Here is a 13,026-nt window from a genome sequence, read left to right as displayed (position 1 = left end):
ATTTTGGAGTACAGTAGGTAAGCCTATGTCACTACTTTGACATTATGTGTGTTAGTTACGTAGCGTTGCTTTAAACCAAACAGCCATGACTCACAAGTAAAATCAGACTGGGAGGTATCTCATTCAGGAATCTCTTAGAGAAAACAAAAGGGGTTTTAGTGAGCGCTCTTAAAACAGCCAAACCTCATGTGACGCAGCCACTCTGCTTTGTGCTCAGTCCTTCACTTTGTCACCTTCAAGCTTTTCCCTCCTACTTCTCCTTTGTGTCGCTGCATGCTTTCTCCAGACAAAAGGGAAAACTAGCCGCTGACTTCTTTTTAAAGCAGCAGAAACGTGTGTGTGTGTGTGACAGTTATAGCGTCTGCATTCCAGCACAGCGGGGAGGTTTCCAAGCAGGTATTCTGCAGTCTCTTCTAGTGTGTTCTGATTTGTTGCTTGCAGGACATGTGGAGGGGGTGCAGTGTGGTGTAGTGTACGTACGCCAGAGCCATGATGCTCAGGGGTCGGCCTGCCAACAATTCGAGGCGCTTCAGAGTCTCCATGTTGTCTGACGACAGGCCCATCCCGCTGTCCGTCTGACCGCCCTGATGATGAAGATGCAGAGAGAGAGAGAGGGAGAATAATTAAGACCATAAATGTATTTGTCATCTTAAATATAGAAAGTCAACTATATTTTATAGAACCTTTTGGAAAAGTGCTTCACACAACATATAAAGGTATGAAATACATAGTCAAACATAGATATCAACATCATAAAACCAGGGATACGGAAGCCTATTCCATTTTTTTTCCGATTACTTTTATCTTTATTTGACACTTTTAGCTATCATGACGCCCGTTAAGGTCTTCGTGCAGAACAAGCACTTAAAGGATCAGAAATCAATACTGAAGCCAAACCACAGGGCGCTTTAAAAGCAATCGACAAAATCTTAATTTGAAACGTGTATGGAGTCAAAGTACTTCAGTCCCGTGCTAGTTTGAAGCCTTGCTGCTACATTTTGCAACAATTGCTGCATCAAAGACTTGCATGCAATATTTCTGATTTGTAGATAGCAAGATTAAACAACACTGATTGTCTTAATGTTAAACACGCTTGCCATATTATTGGTTCTGTTTTGTTTTGTCAGGGTTCTTGCGTTTAGCATTATGCACTGAGCTACAACTTCAACCCAGTGTTGCACAATTACTTTTTTTCACTATCAAGTTGCAAAAGCTTTGAAGCCATCCAGCTTGTTATGGCAGTGAGGCATCAGTGCAGGGAATCAAAATAAAATGTAATGTGAGGTATTGAATAATATGGTCAAATGCTGGCAGAAATGTAAAAGTTGAACTAATCAACTTTGAAACGTATACTTTAAGCACACTGTTTCAGATAGAATACATTACATGTCACTTGTTAGACGCTTTTATCCAAAGCGACTTACATACTCAATACTGTGGGCAATCCCCACAGGAGCAATTTGGGGTGAAGTGTTTTGCCCAGGGACAGAACGACATACTGACTGCAGTGGGACTCAAACTTGCCATCCTCTGATTCGAAGATCAGCGCATTAACCCACTGCGCCACACGCCTCCCTAAATGTGTCGTGAATCAAAAATATTGTTTTATTCTCTACTAAAGTTAATCAGAGTAAGTCAAGTAAAACATGACATTCATCTCGCAGGGTGAAGTTTCCAGCTAACTGTCAAATGTCTGGCATCTAACTAATTGCGTAGTTTAGGATAAGTTAAAGCGCAGATTGCGCGTCTGTTTCTGGTTGACGTCCAGAATGAATAACTCACCTCATGGTTTTCATTTGTCCCGTCCTCCATGGTGACCTCGTCGAAGGTTTTCACACTGGCAGGACGGACCTTGATGCTCCTGGCGAGAAAATATTTCCATGTTAAGTCTCCAAAGTACTCTGACATGTTCTCATTCTGCTTTAAGAATCCTTTGATTATATTGGAGCCAAGGAGAGGAAAAGATCAACATCAAAGCCACAAGAACTTAATCAACTAAATCAACAACGTGTAGCATCTATGACGTTGTACTCTGAAAACACGCCCTGTTTACTTTCAACACTCACAGGCTAAAAGGACTGCTTCATTTAGCTTTAAGGCTAACTGTCATTACTGCTTTTCAACACCTCCTCAATAAACACACTTGGAGGAGCTGTGAAAACCCAAGAGCTCAATACATCTTATTTTAAGTGGACATAAATCTAGAAGCTGGCTCTACGTCTTTTGGGGAAATTCCTCACAGGAGCCACAATAGTGAGAGCTCTCTGGCCATCAAGCTGCCGTGTGTACATTTCTTATCATGTTCCAGTCCGCTCTCATTGTTCTCAGGTCAGATCTTAATGTTCTCCCGGTAGAGCTTAGCTTGAGCGCGCCAGGAACAATAACTGTTGGGAATATTATTCACTGAAAAGTGGGAATATTATGTCGGCATTTCCTTTGCAAAACAGACCCAGCGCCTTTTACAATCTGAGCATAGGTGTACATGTCGTTATGATATAGAGATTTATTTCCTTTGAAAGTCTTAACAAATCCATAGGCAAGTGTAACACATTTGAACCAACACACACACAAAGCCTACAGTCGTGCTAATATTTCTGTGAGGCTGTGCTCAGGCACTGCAATGCTTTGAGCTAAATGCTAACTGTGGCATTTTAACATTATTACAGTGACAATGCTAAGGTGTCTTATCTTAGTTTAGCCTGTTAGCAAGCAAACCTGTTCTAATTAGATCTAACCCCAAAGTGCAGCTGAGGCTGATGGGAATGATAGCAGTTTTGCAGGTATTAGGTCTTTAAAAAATAATTGGAGATTGAGATATTTGACTCAAAACTAAAAATGTAAATCGGCTGCTGGCTCTAAAAAAAAGTCAGGACATCACCACCACAATAAGTAGGATTTAAACACAGGGGGACGTGAATGTCTGAACACATTTTCATGGCACACCCTGCAGTAGTGAGAAACAAAGTGGTGGACTGAGCACTATGAACAAATTGATGGAATAACAACATCTGGTCAAGTACAGGAGTCTGATTTATGTAAACTAGCCAGCTAATAAGAGCCCCATGTGCTCACCAGGTGCTCCCCGAGTCTCGGAGGGAGATGGGTCGTGTGGTCGTCTCCTCTGACACCGCTGTGGAGGAGGGGTCTCCCAGCTTCCCCAGCAGGACTGTGTTGATGGGTATGTAGTGCTTGCCCTCCTAAATCAACCAAACAGAGACAGAATATATAAGAGGGCAGCCTTATGCTTCAATGATGCTAAGTATAACGAGGCAAGAGGCTTGGGGGCCGGTGCTGTGTGCAGGCTATACAAACACACACATGCACAGGTCGTGGCGAGCAGCCAAAGAAACTGAGGTCATGCCTCATAAATCCAACACAATGTTCATGAAGTCGGTGGAGACGGCAAAGTCCGTGACCAGCCTTCCTGCACTGTAACAATACCTTTATTAATAAGATTCAAACCCTTGCATTGCTCTCTCTGTCCCGACTGAACGTTTTCTCACAAGGGAAGCGTTCACGGGCTCATTAGTAGAGCGGCGTGTGTGTATATCTCTGCTGTAATGTGCCATCTGGACGAGAAGCCTGTTCTCCTTAGTGGCAAACATGACTGTGTGCATCTTGTGAACATAAAACTAATCTCAATGTTGTTCGGGCTCTGGCCAGTTCCCTGTCGTCAGTCCGTGCTCAACTTTCTTTAGTTTTCATCCATCTTTTGAATTATTATTTTTTATCATTTTGTTTAAAATGTCAGTTGCTCATTGGGTAACGCTGTAAATCATCCTGTTTGTGCTTTAGGAAGATGATGCTGAGGGATTCAAATACATATTTCATATTAATTTGAGATGAGAATCGATGTGAAGCTCTTCAATGGTTCGCATGATCCGGAAGAGACCAACCAAATCTATATTATATCGTTTTTGCTCCATAAATTACATTACATGTTACTTGCTAGACGCTTTTATCTAAAGTGGCTAACATACACAATACTGTGGACAATCCCCACAGGAGCAATTTGGGGTGAAGTCAGTGTCTTGCCCAGGGACACAACGACATGCAGTGGGACTCGAACTTGCTATCCTCTGATTCGAAGATCAGCGCACTAACCCACTGCGCCACACGCCTCCCCATAAATATATGTATAATCAATCAAATCAATTGCTGAATTGATTGCTTGATTCCATCTATTGCAGCTTCTTCCTGGTGTTGATTTGTAACACTTTTGTCTACTTTGACAAGTCAAACTGTAAAAAAAGCATATTGGTACAACGTGTCATACCCTACAGTATAATATGTTTGCATAATAATACAGATGTTCCTCTAGTTCATATTTGTTTCTAAGCCTTATTAAAGCTAAATAACCTCCAACAGTTGGTGACATTTCACACCATTCATAGCAGACAATGTCATCTTGCGTCACACTAATAATAACAATGTTTTTCCATGTGTTTTGAAGTGCAGTTCCCCTTACAAGACCAATGTTTCCATTTCAAAGGGTTTCAAGTGTTTGTGTTGAGTGTGACTTCCCCTCTCAGTGACTCTGAGCCCCCCCCCCCCCAGGGCGAGACGCCGCTTTGGATCTCCTTTAGGCTGCAGACTATGATCAGCAACACTGCTTCCTGGATATTCACAGCGTTTGTGACTCATAAAGCATAACTAGTGACTAACACCCCCATTTTGGCTTCGCTCCACTGGCTGCCAATACATTTTAGGATTCATTTCAAAATCCTTTTATTTGCTTTTAAATCCCTAAATGGCATGACCTCACCATATCTTTCTGAGGTGCTACACCCTTACACGCCCTCTCAGGTCAGGTCAGATCAACTGCCCCAGAACCAAGTCAAAGCGGAGAGGGGGCCGTTGCTTCTCTGTAGCGGCTCCAACACTGTGGAACGATCTTTCCCTGCATATCAGACAGGCCTCCACACTGTGGAACGATCTGCCCCTGCATATCAGACAGGCTCCCACACTGTGGAACGATCTTTCCCTGCATATCAGACAGGCCTCCACACTGTGGAACGATCTGCCCCTGCACATCACACAGGCCTCCACACTGTGGAACGATCTGCCCCTGCACATCAGACAGGCCTCCCACACTGTGGAACGATCTGCCCCTGCACATCAGACAGGCCTCCCACACTGTGGAACGATCTGCCCCTGCACATCAGACAGGCCTCCACATTGTGGAACGATCTGCCCCTGCACATCAGACAGGCTCCCACACTGTGGAACGATCTGCCGCTGCATATCAGACAGGCCTCCACACTGTGGAACGATCTGCCCCTGCATATCAGACAGGCCTCCACACTGTGGAACGATCTGCCGCTGCATATCAGACAGGCTCCCACACTGTGGAACGATCTGCCCCTGCACATCAGACAGGCCGCCACCCTGCTTGCTTTTAAATCGCTTCTTAAAACCCAGCTCTTCTCCTTAGCGTATTAACCTCTTTTAGAGCGTTGCTTTTATTGCTTTTAAATTGTTTATTGTTTTTACTTGTATTTGTTTTATGGTGTGTGAGCTGAGCTGTGTTATTTTTTGTATGTTTTGTTTATTTGACTGTACAGCACTTTGGTCTGGAGGTTTAAAGTGCTCTATAAATAAAGCTGTATTTTATTGTAATATTGTCCTTTGGCAAATAATTCCATCATGACTGATTGTAATTCAATGGTACTTGAGGGTAGTTTTCTGGAAGAGGCGTGAAAACCTCTCTGGCCTTAGCCCCTCCCATTTGATGAGCATTAGTGGGCAAGTCATTTATTTAAAAAAATGATCCCGACTATAACTGTGATGCAGTCCAGAGTTTTAACGATGAGAATGACTGTCCTGTTATCTTTTCAAACTAATGGGCCTATCAGTGACTTCTCCTCACCCGCAGCTGTGAGCATTTAGCTCTGATAACCAAAATGGTAAACTATTCAAATCCACTCAGATTTTCTGGAATGCTTTGCTGATAATGTCCATCCTTACCTTTTTGGGTTGCTTTGCAGAGTTTACTTTTTTGCTAATGTTCGGATAGAAAAATCTCCTGTATATTCAAAAATATCAGGCTTCCATCACCTAAAGAGTTGTGCACATGAAAAATGACCTGTAGCAGGCAACATTTGTTTTACTTTAACATTTTGTTGGGGGAGCATTTTTCCCTTTAATTGGAGAAAGACAGGAAATGCCCTATACCCCTCTGCTAGGGTTGCCAACATGCTAGATTTTCTAAAGTCTGAAAACAGAGCCAGGGGGAGAAGAAGTTGACTTTTAGACCACTTGAATTACAATATGTTTGAAGTATGAGGTATGTTTGGATTTAAACTTGATTTTTTGTTTATTTTATTTGTTATTTCCTGAGAAAACACTTCCGTACAAGTGTATATGACCTCTACTGTAAATGTAAGTTCACACCAGAGCCAAACAGATGCTGAGCATAAACTCTTCACTCTTGCTACAGTGGAAACAAGCCATTGACACATCACATGTAGTGTTCAAACAGTAAACACTATCTTGTCTTCCGTACCTGTTGCACGCTGGCCTGCAGCAGATCTCCCAGCTGCTCCACCAGCTCAGTGAAGTTCGGTCTCTCCTGTGGCTCTCCCTGCCAGCAGTCCAACATGGTCTGATATCTAAGGGCAAAGAATAAATCACTCAGCAAAAACTCTAGATAGACTCGTGAAGCCTGCAGCGTAATGGATGGACATGCTTAGTGCCAAGAACAACATTCAGTATATTTGGGTTGATGCATTATATAAACTGTGAAAATGCCGGATTGGTAGTCCAATAAACAAAGCTCTCGGCATTGAGGGACCACATCTGGCGCACCTCTAAATCGACTGTCATCTAGAATATTCCTACATATCCTGCCTTCTATTCTCTGGTGGTTTGATTCTCTCTCGGTCTCGGGTGTGAGAGCACACGGCCTCGCTCGGGTCTCTGACAGGCTGTCAGCGTCTCTGCCCATGTGGGAAGACTCTGAGCCTTAATGTGAGTTTCCATCGCAGTGGCTTGTTTCGTTTTGTGGAGGAATTTAGAAACAGAGCACCACGGCTGCTGTTTAAATTAGACTCATAGCATGTCACTGATTGGGATTGATGGGGGGATATATCTCTTGTTTCAGTTGCAGCACCCAGGTTTTCCCCTGCAGATATCTTAGGTTTTAAGTAAATATATCTATTATGATTCCGTTATGGCATCGTATTTAGTCAATTTCAAGTTTGAGGACTTGGAAAAGCAGATGGTCTTTTGACAAACCCCCACCCCTCCTCTTCTTCTTTTTCATCATCTGTGTTTGTGTGCAGGGCATCTAAACCGCTCTACAGTGAGATGCTGTGATTCCCACGTTAATGAAGTCATCCAGGTGGAAGCCCTCCTAAGGGTGACAGGATGTGGAGAGCTTGATCACAACCTAATGCATATCATTCAAGGGGGCGGGGGGAGTAGACACATTGTATGATTGCACAATTTAAACCACATTTCCTGCCTTGTGCATACTGAGAATAAATAGCTCCTGCATGTTTGAGGGAATGTGGTGTTTCTGAGATGAGTTGGGGGAGTTCTGTAGAAATTAGCTATTTTGTCCGGTTGGGCAAGTGTTGTGGGATGGGAAGTGAGCATCCTTTTTATTGTCCTCCCACTCTCTGAGCAGCATCCGCTAAATTCCTCTGCAATGAATCAGGATGGTGGGATCTTATTAACAGACGGAAGAAACATTTCCGTCAAATCAGAGCCGCAGGGGCACTTGCTCAACCCTTCCTGCAACCTTAAGTGCTTTCCACATTATACTGTCTGTTACGAGTTAGGGTCAAGGTGTCAAACCCTGGGCTTACAGACACATTTGATCCACTGCAGCAGCGTCCAGGGGATCAGCTGCGTTCCCCCCACTGACTCTGAGTGCATTGCTGTGCATCCCAGTTACACTGATATCAACAATTTTATCTTAGCTCTAAATTAGCAGCAGGCCTCACAGCCATAAGCCTGCAGAACATATCATCTCGTGGGTCTATTTTTTTCTTTTCGATGGAAAGTAGGAGAGATTCTTGGCACCAGCCGGTCTGCATCTACAGATCTTCTGTTCTGACTGAACACTAACAGTCTGGATTGGATTTTGTCCATCATTTCCAATCTCTGTATGCCTTGCAAAGCTGAAGAATTCATTCAGTTAGCTTTACTTGGCACAAACTGCTATAAGCTCTAGACTTTTTGATATCACATCATTATTAGCCAAAAGTGCAGTATTATGCTTTCAAAACAAATACGTTTTGTGGACTATATGAGTCATTTTAAATTAAAACCAGACACAAAGTATGCACACATGTTTCAGGGAGACTCAGAGTTCAGACTGTGTTCGCTGGCTCTGGATCGGCTGTACATTCGACATGAGTCAAAGTGTTCTTGTTACAACAAAAGTTTGTCTAGCTGCATCCTTGACGGACAGCACTGATACCAAAGAAGAGCACTCTGTGTTCTCCCACAGATATTTATGTCCAGCACCATCCACCAGCCCCTGCTCAAACATCTCCAGTCTCTCGCTCTCCTCACTTGGGGAAACATCACATTTAAATGCAGTGCTCAGTTACATCTGCAGAGCTGTCACTCAGAAAGGGCTTCAGAGCTCCAAGCTCACCGCATCAGAGCTAATCAGTTGCTAATGTTTCCTCCTGCAGCTTTCAGGGCAGGATGACCCATGATTCTTATCAGGCACCCCTGACCTGCTGCTGCAACCACAAAGAGGGAGTAACGCACATACAAAGCTTTGTATTGATATGGGAAGCTTTTAATGGCTGCAAACTTTTCCATGGCCTTTTTGAGGAGATCATACAGCTGGGAATATGGAGCTAGTTTGCTGGGACACACCATAGTTCTTTAGGGCTATAGAAAAGTGATATAGATTTTAATTCTATGATAACATTATTTTGCAATCCTGCTTTTTAAAGAGGGATTGAAAGGATAGGATAGATACGTTATTGCTCCCAAACACAGCCCTCTTCCCTGTGTTCAGTTTGTACTTCTGTTTGTTCTTTACTAAAGAAAATAATAAATAGAGATTCTCACATTTCAGAGGAAGAGTATTCGGGTGCTCTCATCCTGGTCCCGTCTTTCAGCCTGCAGCAAAATTCTTCATCTATTTGGACGCCGGGGTACGGGGAGGCACCTGAGAGAGGAAGGAGGGGGAGAGGCTCATCACATTATCACATCATGATTTTTTGTGCATTGAAAAGTCACTCAGTAGCTCTTATGCAAGTATGACAGGTGGAGAAGGCTGTATAGCAGAAATAGATCTCTGCACATGACATTTAGTGTAACCGCACCACGAGCTACAGCCTCATAAATCATCATTACGTTGAATCAACACCTTTCTGAATCTGTTTCAACACAAACTGACCGACTGAATAAGATTTATTGCATGACTGTTTTATTACAATACATTTGTTTTTAGATTAATGTGGTTAATCTGATGACTGTTTTCTACTCATGTCCCTAGACTTGGGTTTGACCTTATATTAAAACAATTTGTGTTATTAGGATGATATCAATATGATCAGCAGGCTCTTAGGGAATGAAACAGTCATTTTGTACCTGTCTATTCCCTTTACTGGTGCGAGGGTTCACTGCAGCTTTCCAACTCTGATGTTCTACATGAACACACATTTTCTTAGAAACTCCTTGAGATTGTGTTACATTTACTTGCTAGAAAAACATCAACTATGTAGGATACTTGATTAGAATTGCTTGGTTGATGCAACATGATGACTTAACATAATGTGCAATGTTGTCATATTTGCTGAGTCATGAGTCTGTCAAATAAATGACTCGCAATCCAAAACCATTACTAATTTCATCTAATTCCAACCATTCTGTTGGTAATAACATTTGAATTTGAAGCCTACTTCTCGCTCGGCCCCCTGTGAAAACATGCAGTCATACACCAAAACAACTTGTATCCAATATCCAATTGTTTTCTTGGGGGGAAATAAAGCCCATTCTATGTTACTAACACAATTGCTTGAGTCATAAATAAGGATTTTGTGTGCTTGAACCCCCACATGTAATATAAAACAACATTTTTGTGGTGATACAAGTTTTTGGATGAACCACAGTCTAGCTTGGCAAAGCGACCAAACAGCTCCAAAAGACAAAAAGCTTACTGTAGAAGGAAAAAACTAAATCTGTGATCACACGGTTTATATTGCTAGTTACCGCAGACAAAAACCCAAAGTAGTTTACTTTTTTAAACAAGTGCTATTAAACGTACAATATGTAAAGTTCTGAAGTATGGATCCTTTAGACACCCCTGTGGTGCAGTCCCTCTCTATGCACTCAGTTGTAGCAGTGTAGCAAACAAATTCCCAAGGTTTTCCAAATGTTTCACCTACACCATCTTCGTCACGGGCGGATCCATCCCAAATTCCCCCAAATACTGTACGTTTCCCACGGACGCCACTGATAACGCCATGAGTCAAAGGCAACATGACCATAAGTGTGACGTTAGTTCTGCCTCACAACGCCTGTCTAAACCACAGCTATGTCGACCAGCTAAAGGCTAACCTTTTGCTCAACCCTTTCCTCTGATCAGTAAAGGTCCAGATGTCTTCCAAGAGTAAACAGTAACAATGTGCTAATAAAAACTGAGCTAATGTTATCTCTGACGGACAACAGCATTGCAGACACGTGCACAGAGGGTATATGAAACAGATGGATATCTTGATTAAAATAATGATTTCTATAGGTTTGAAAATAAATTGAAAAACTTGAGGATAATGTAAAACACTCAACAAAATATATGACAAAATGTCTTGTTATTTTTCTACATCGAAGTCCAAAAGCAAACGGACATTTCCAACAAAATGTATAGATACATAGCTTTTACTCAAAGATTTAGTTTTTAGAAACATTTAATTTGCCTACAATTGACTTTCCATTTACTTTGGTGCAGCTCAAAGTAAACATCATCTTATCTAATTCTATCATATTCTATGGTGCGGTGTTCCTTTCCAGTCCGAAGATATTACCTATATAATAATGAAACATAATATACTCTCATTTCCTTCTCTATAAAGGTAATCTCCCCTTGTTGTGAATATTCAGAATGATAAACACATGCTTTAATTTGTGGAATAAACCCTAAATAAACAAGCTATGGATATTTAAAACCCCAAAACGGAACTGACACACTTTTGGTTCAAAGAGCGATGTGAAAAACAGGCTTGGGTTACCCTGAAACTTTTGACCTCAGACATGATCAGGTTGCGAAGCTCACTTCTTTGGCCATTTTTCTTGGACATTTTGTATCATTGTTTCCTGATTTATTTTTCTGAGGCCCCGCTAACACTACCCAGATGTGTAAGTGTTTCTTTAACGGAAAAAAATGTGGTGAGAATGTGTCAAGAGTGAAGAAGAGGGAGAAAGAGACCATAAAAAAAGAAGGAAAGACAAAAGGGAAAGTGTCATAATGACGACAGTGTGCTTTACATTTGAAAGAATATGCAATTTGACACACTTTTTTTCAACTGCAGCGGGTGACGGCACCGTATGGCGGAGATTCAAAAACAGCAAAACGTACAGAATAGCAATACATCCAACTTCAGTTACACTTTCTCTTATGTTTCCACTGCTTCCCATGGAGACATTTAAACATACATTATTTCATGTTGAGTCTCGCTATAGAAACGTGTGTTGAGCTCTGTGCCTCGGTGCGCAGGCAATCATGGACTCACACACAATGCTGCCTTAAAGGCTGCAGTGGTTTCACAGCAGGGAAGCACTTTTACACCGATCCGGCTGCCTGGTTACAGTTTGTGTTTCCAGCTGGGACCGAACGGACAGCTTAAATAGGAGGTGTTCGCTGGTTTTAATGTCCCATGCCTGTACTAAAAATCAAAGTCTAACTTCACTAAGTGGAGTGGCAACATATTTCTCAGGTTGACAATGAAAGCTAAGGCCCTTTGTCCCCAAAGACAGAATTACACAGAAGAAAAAGACCGTTATTTCTCTGGTGAGTCTCTGTAGAGCTCTATTCTCACTGATCACCTCTGATAACAGAGAGGTTGACTGAGCAGCTAGGCTTAATGTTAGCCTGGACTACATGGAATGTAAATGTATTGTATGATTTTCATGTCACACGGAAATCATGGGAAGTGTGGAAATGATTGTAAATATAACTTTGAGGAATGGAAATCCAGACAGTGAACACTGGAACTTGATATTTCAACATTTGAATCATTGTAACAGTCTTCTCTTTTTTCATTACAATTCTGCACTACAGTTACTGTTGGATACACTTTTCACAATCCAGTTTTTTATATAATTTTATGTTTCATCGTGTATGTTCTCTCATCTTATCCGACAACTTTTTGTCCTTTTTTTCCTCCTTGACTTTAATAAGACTACTGCACATATTGCGAGTGGCTAACCTGTTCTCTTGTGCTTTACAACCCTTTGTAAACATACATATGCCTAATCAAATATATGAACTGCTATGTAGTATACTATACATATTAGTTTTCTTTTATAAACGGTTTGTTTTACGTCTCCTAACATTTGTGTGTTTTATGCAAAGGAAGGCTTCTTTGGCCTCGCTGTATGACAGCATGTTAGTAACAAGTGTTCACTGCTGAGCCACGACACTTACCCAGAGAGAAGATCTCCCACATGAGAACACCAAAGGACCAGACGTCACTCTGAGTCGTGTAGATCTTGTCAAAAATGGCCTCAGGTGCCATCCACTTGAGCGGCAGTCTGGCCTGTACAGATATTGAGATAACATTTAGTTTAAAACTCCCTTATCTCAGAACTGTGAACATCTCACTACTTAGACTATGACATCTGTGGAGCATCAGGTGGTTTAAACTGTGTGAGCAGGTGCTAATTCTGAAGAGCTATTCTCCTAGGCCGGTTCTCTTTGTCTAAGATTCAAACAAAAACACTAATCTCAATTATCTTGTTAGATCTCCAAGCACTGTTGTAATAACTCAGTCCTCCTGTTTTCTGCCAGTGATAGCTTACTGTTTAGCATGTTATCTATTAATGAAAGTGCTTTAAGCA

At 41.8% G+C, this 13,026-nt stretch overlaps 1 protein-coding gene across 1 annotated transcript in view; it reads right to left on the bottom strand.

Annotated features, from left to right (window-relative positions):
* The window catches only part of kdrl (kinase insert domain receptor like), a 34,903-nt gene that overhangs the window by 4,132 nt on the left and 17,745 nt on the right, over positions 1 to 13,026 (bottom strand). The window contains exons 14-19 of the mRNA XM_010786156.1: positions 12,614 to 12,725; positions 9,037 to 9,136; positions 6,506 to 6,611; positions 3,073 to 3,197; positions 1,783 to 1,861; positions 481 to 584 (exon numbers count right to left, since the gene is read on the bottom strand). Of these exons, the coding sequence (XP_010784458.1) occupies positions 481 to 584; positions 1,783 to 1,861; positions 3,073 to 3,197; positions 6,506 to 6,611; positions 9,037 to 9,136; positions 12,614 to 12,725 (626 nt within the window). The remainder of the gene's footprint in view (positions 1 to 480; positions 585 to 1,782; positions 1,862 to 3,072; positions 3,198 to 6,505; positions 6,612 to 9,036; positions 9,137 to 12,613; positions 12,726 to 13,026) is intronic.

This window comes from Notothenia coriiceps, unplaced genomic scaffold (assembly GCF_000735185.1).
Source record: "Notothenia coriiceps isolate Sejong01 unplaced genomic scaffold, NC01 NC01_scaffold00028799, whole genome shotgun sequence".
Classification (NCBI taxonomy): Eukaryota; Metazoa; Chordata; class Actinopteri; order Perciformes; family Nototheniidae; genus Notothenia; species Notothenia coriiceps.
The sequence above is the reverse complement of the archived record's forward strand: the minus strand, read 5'-3'. Positions and strand labels throughout refer to the sequence as shown.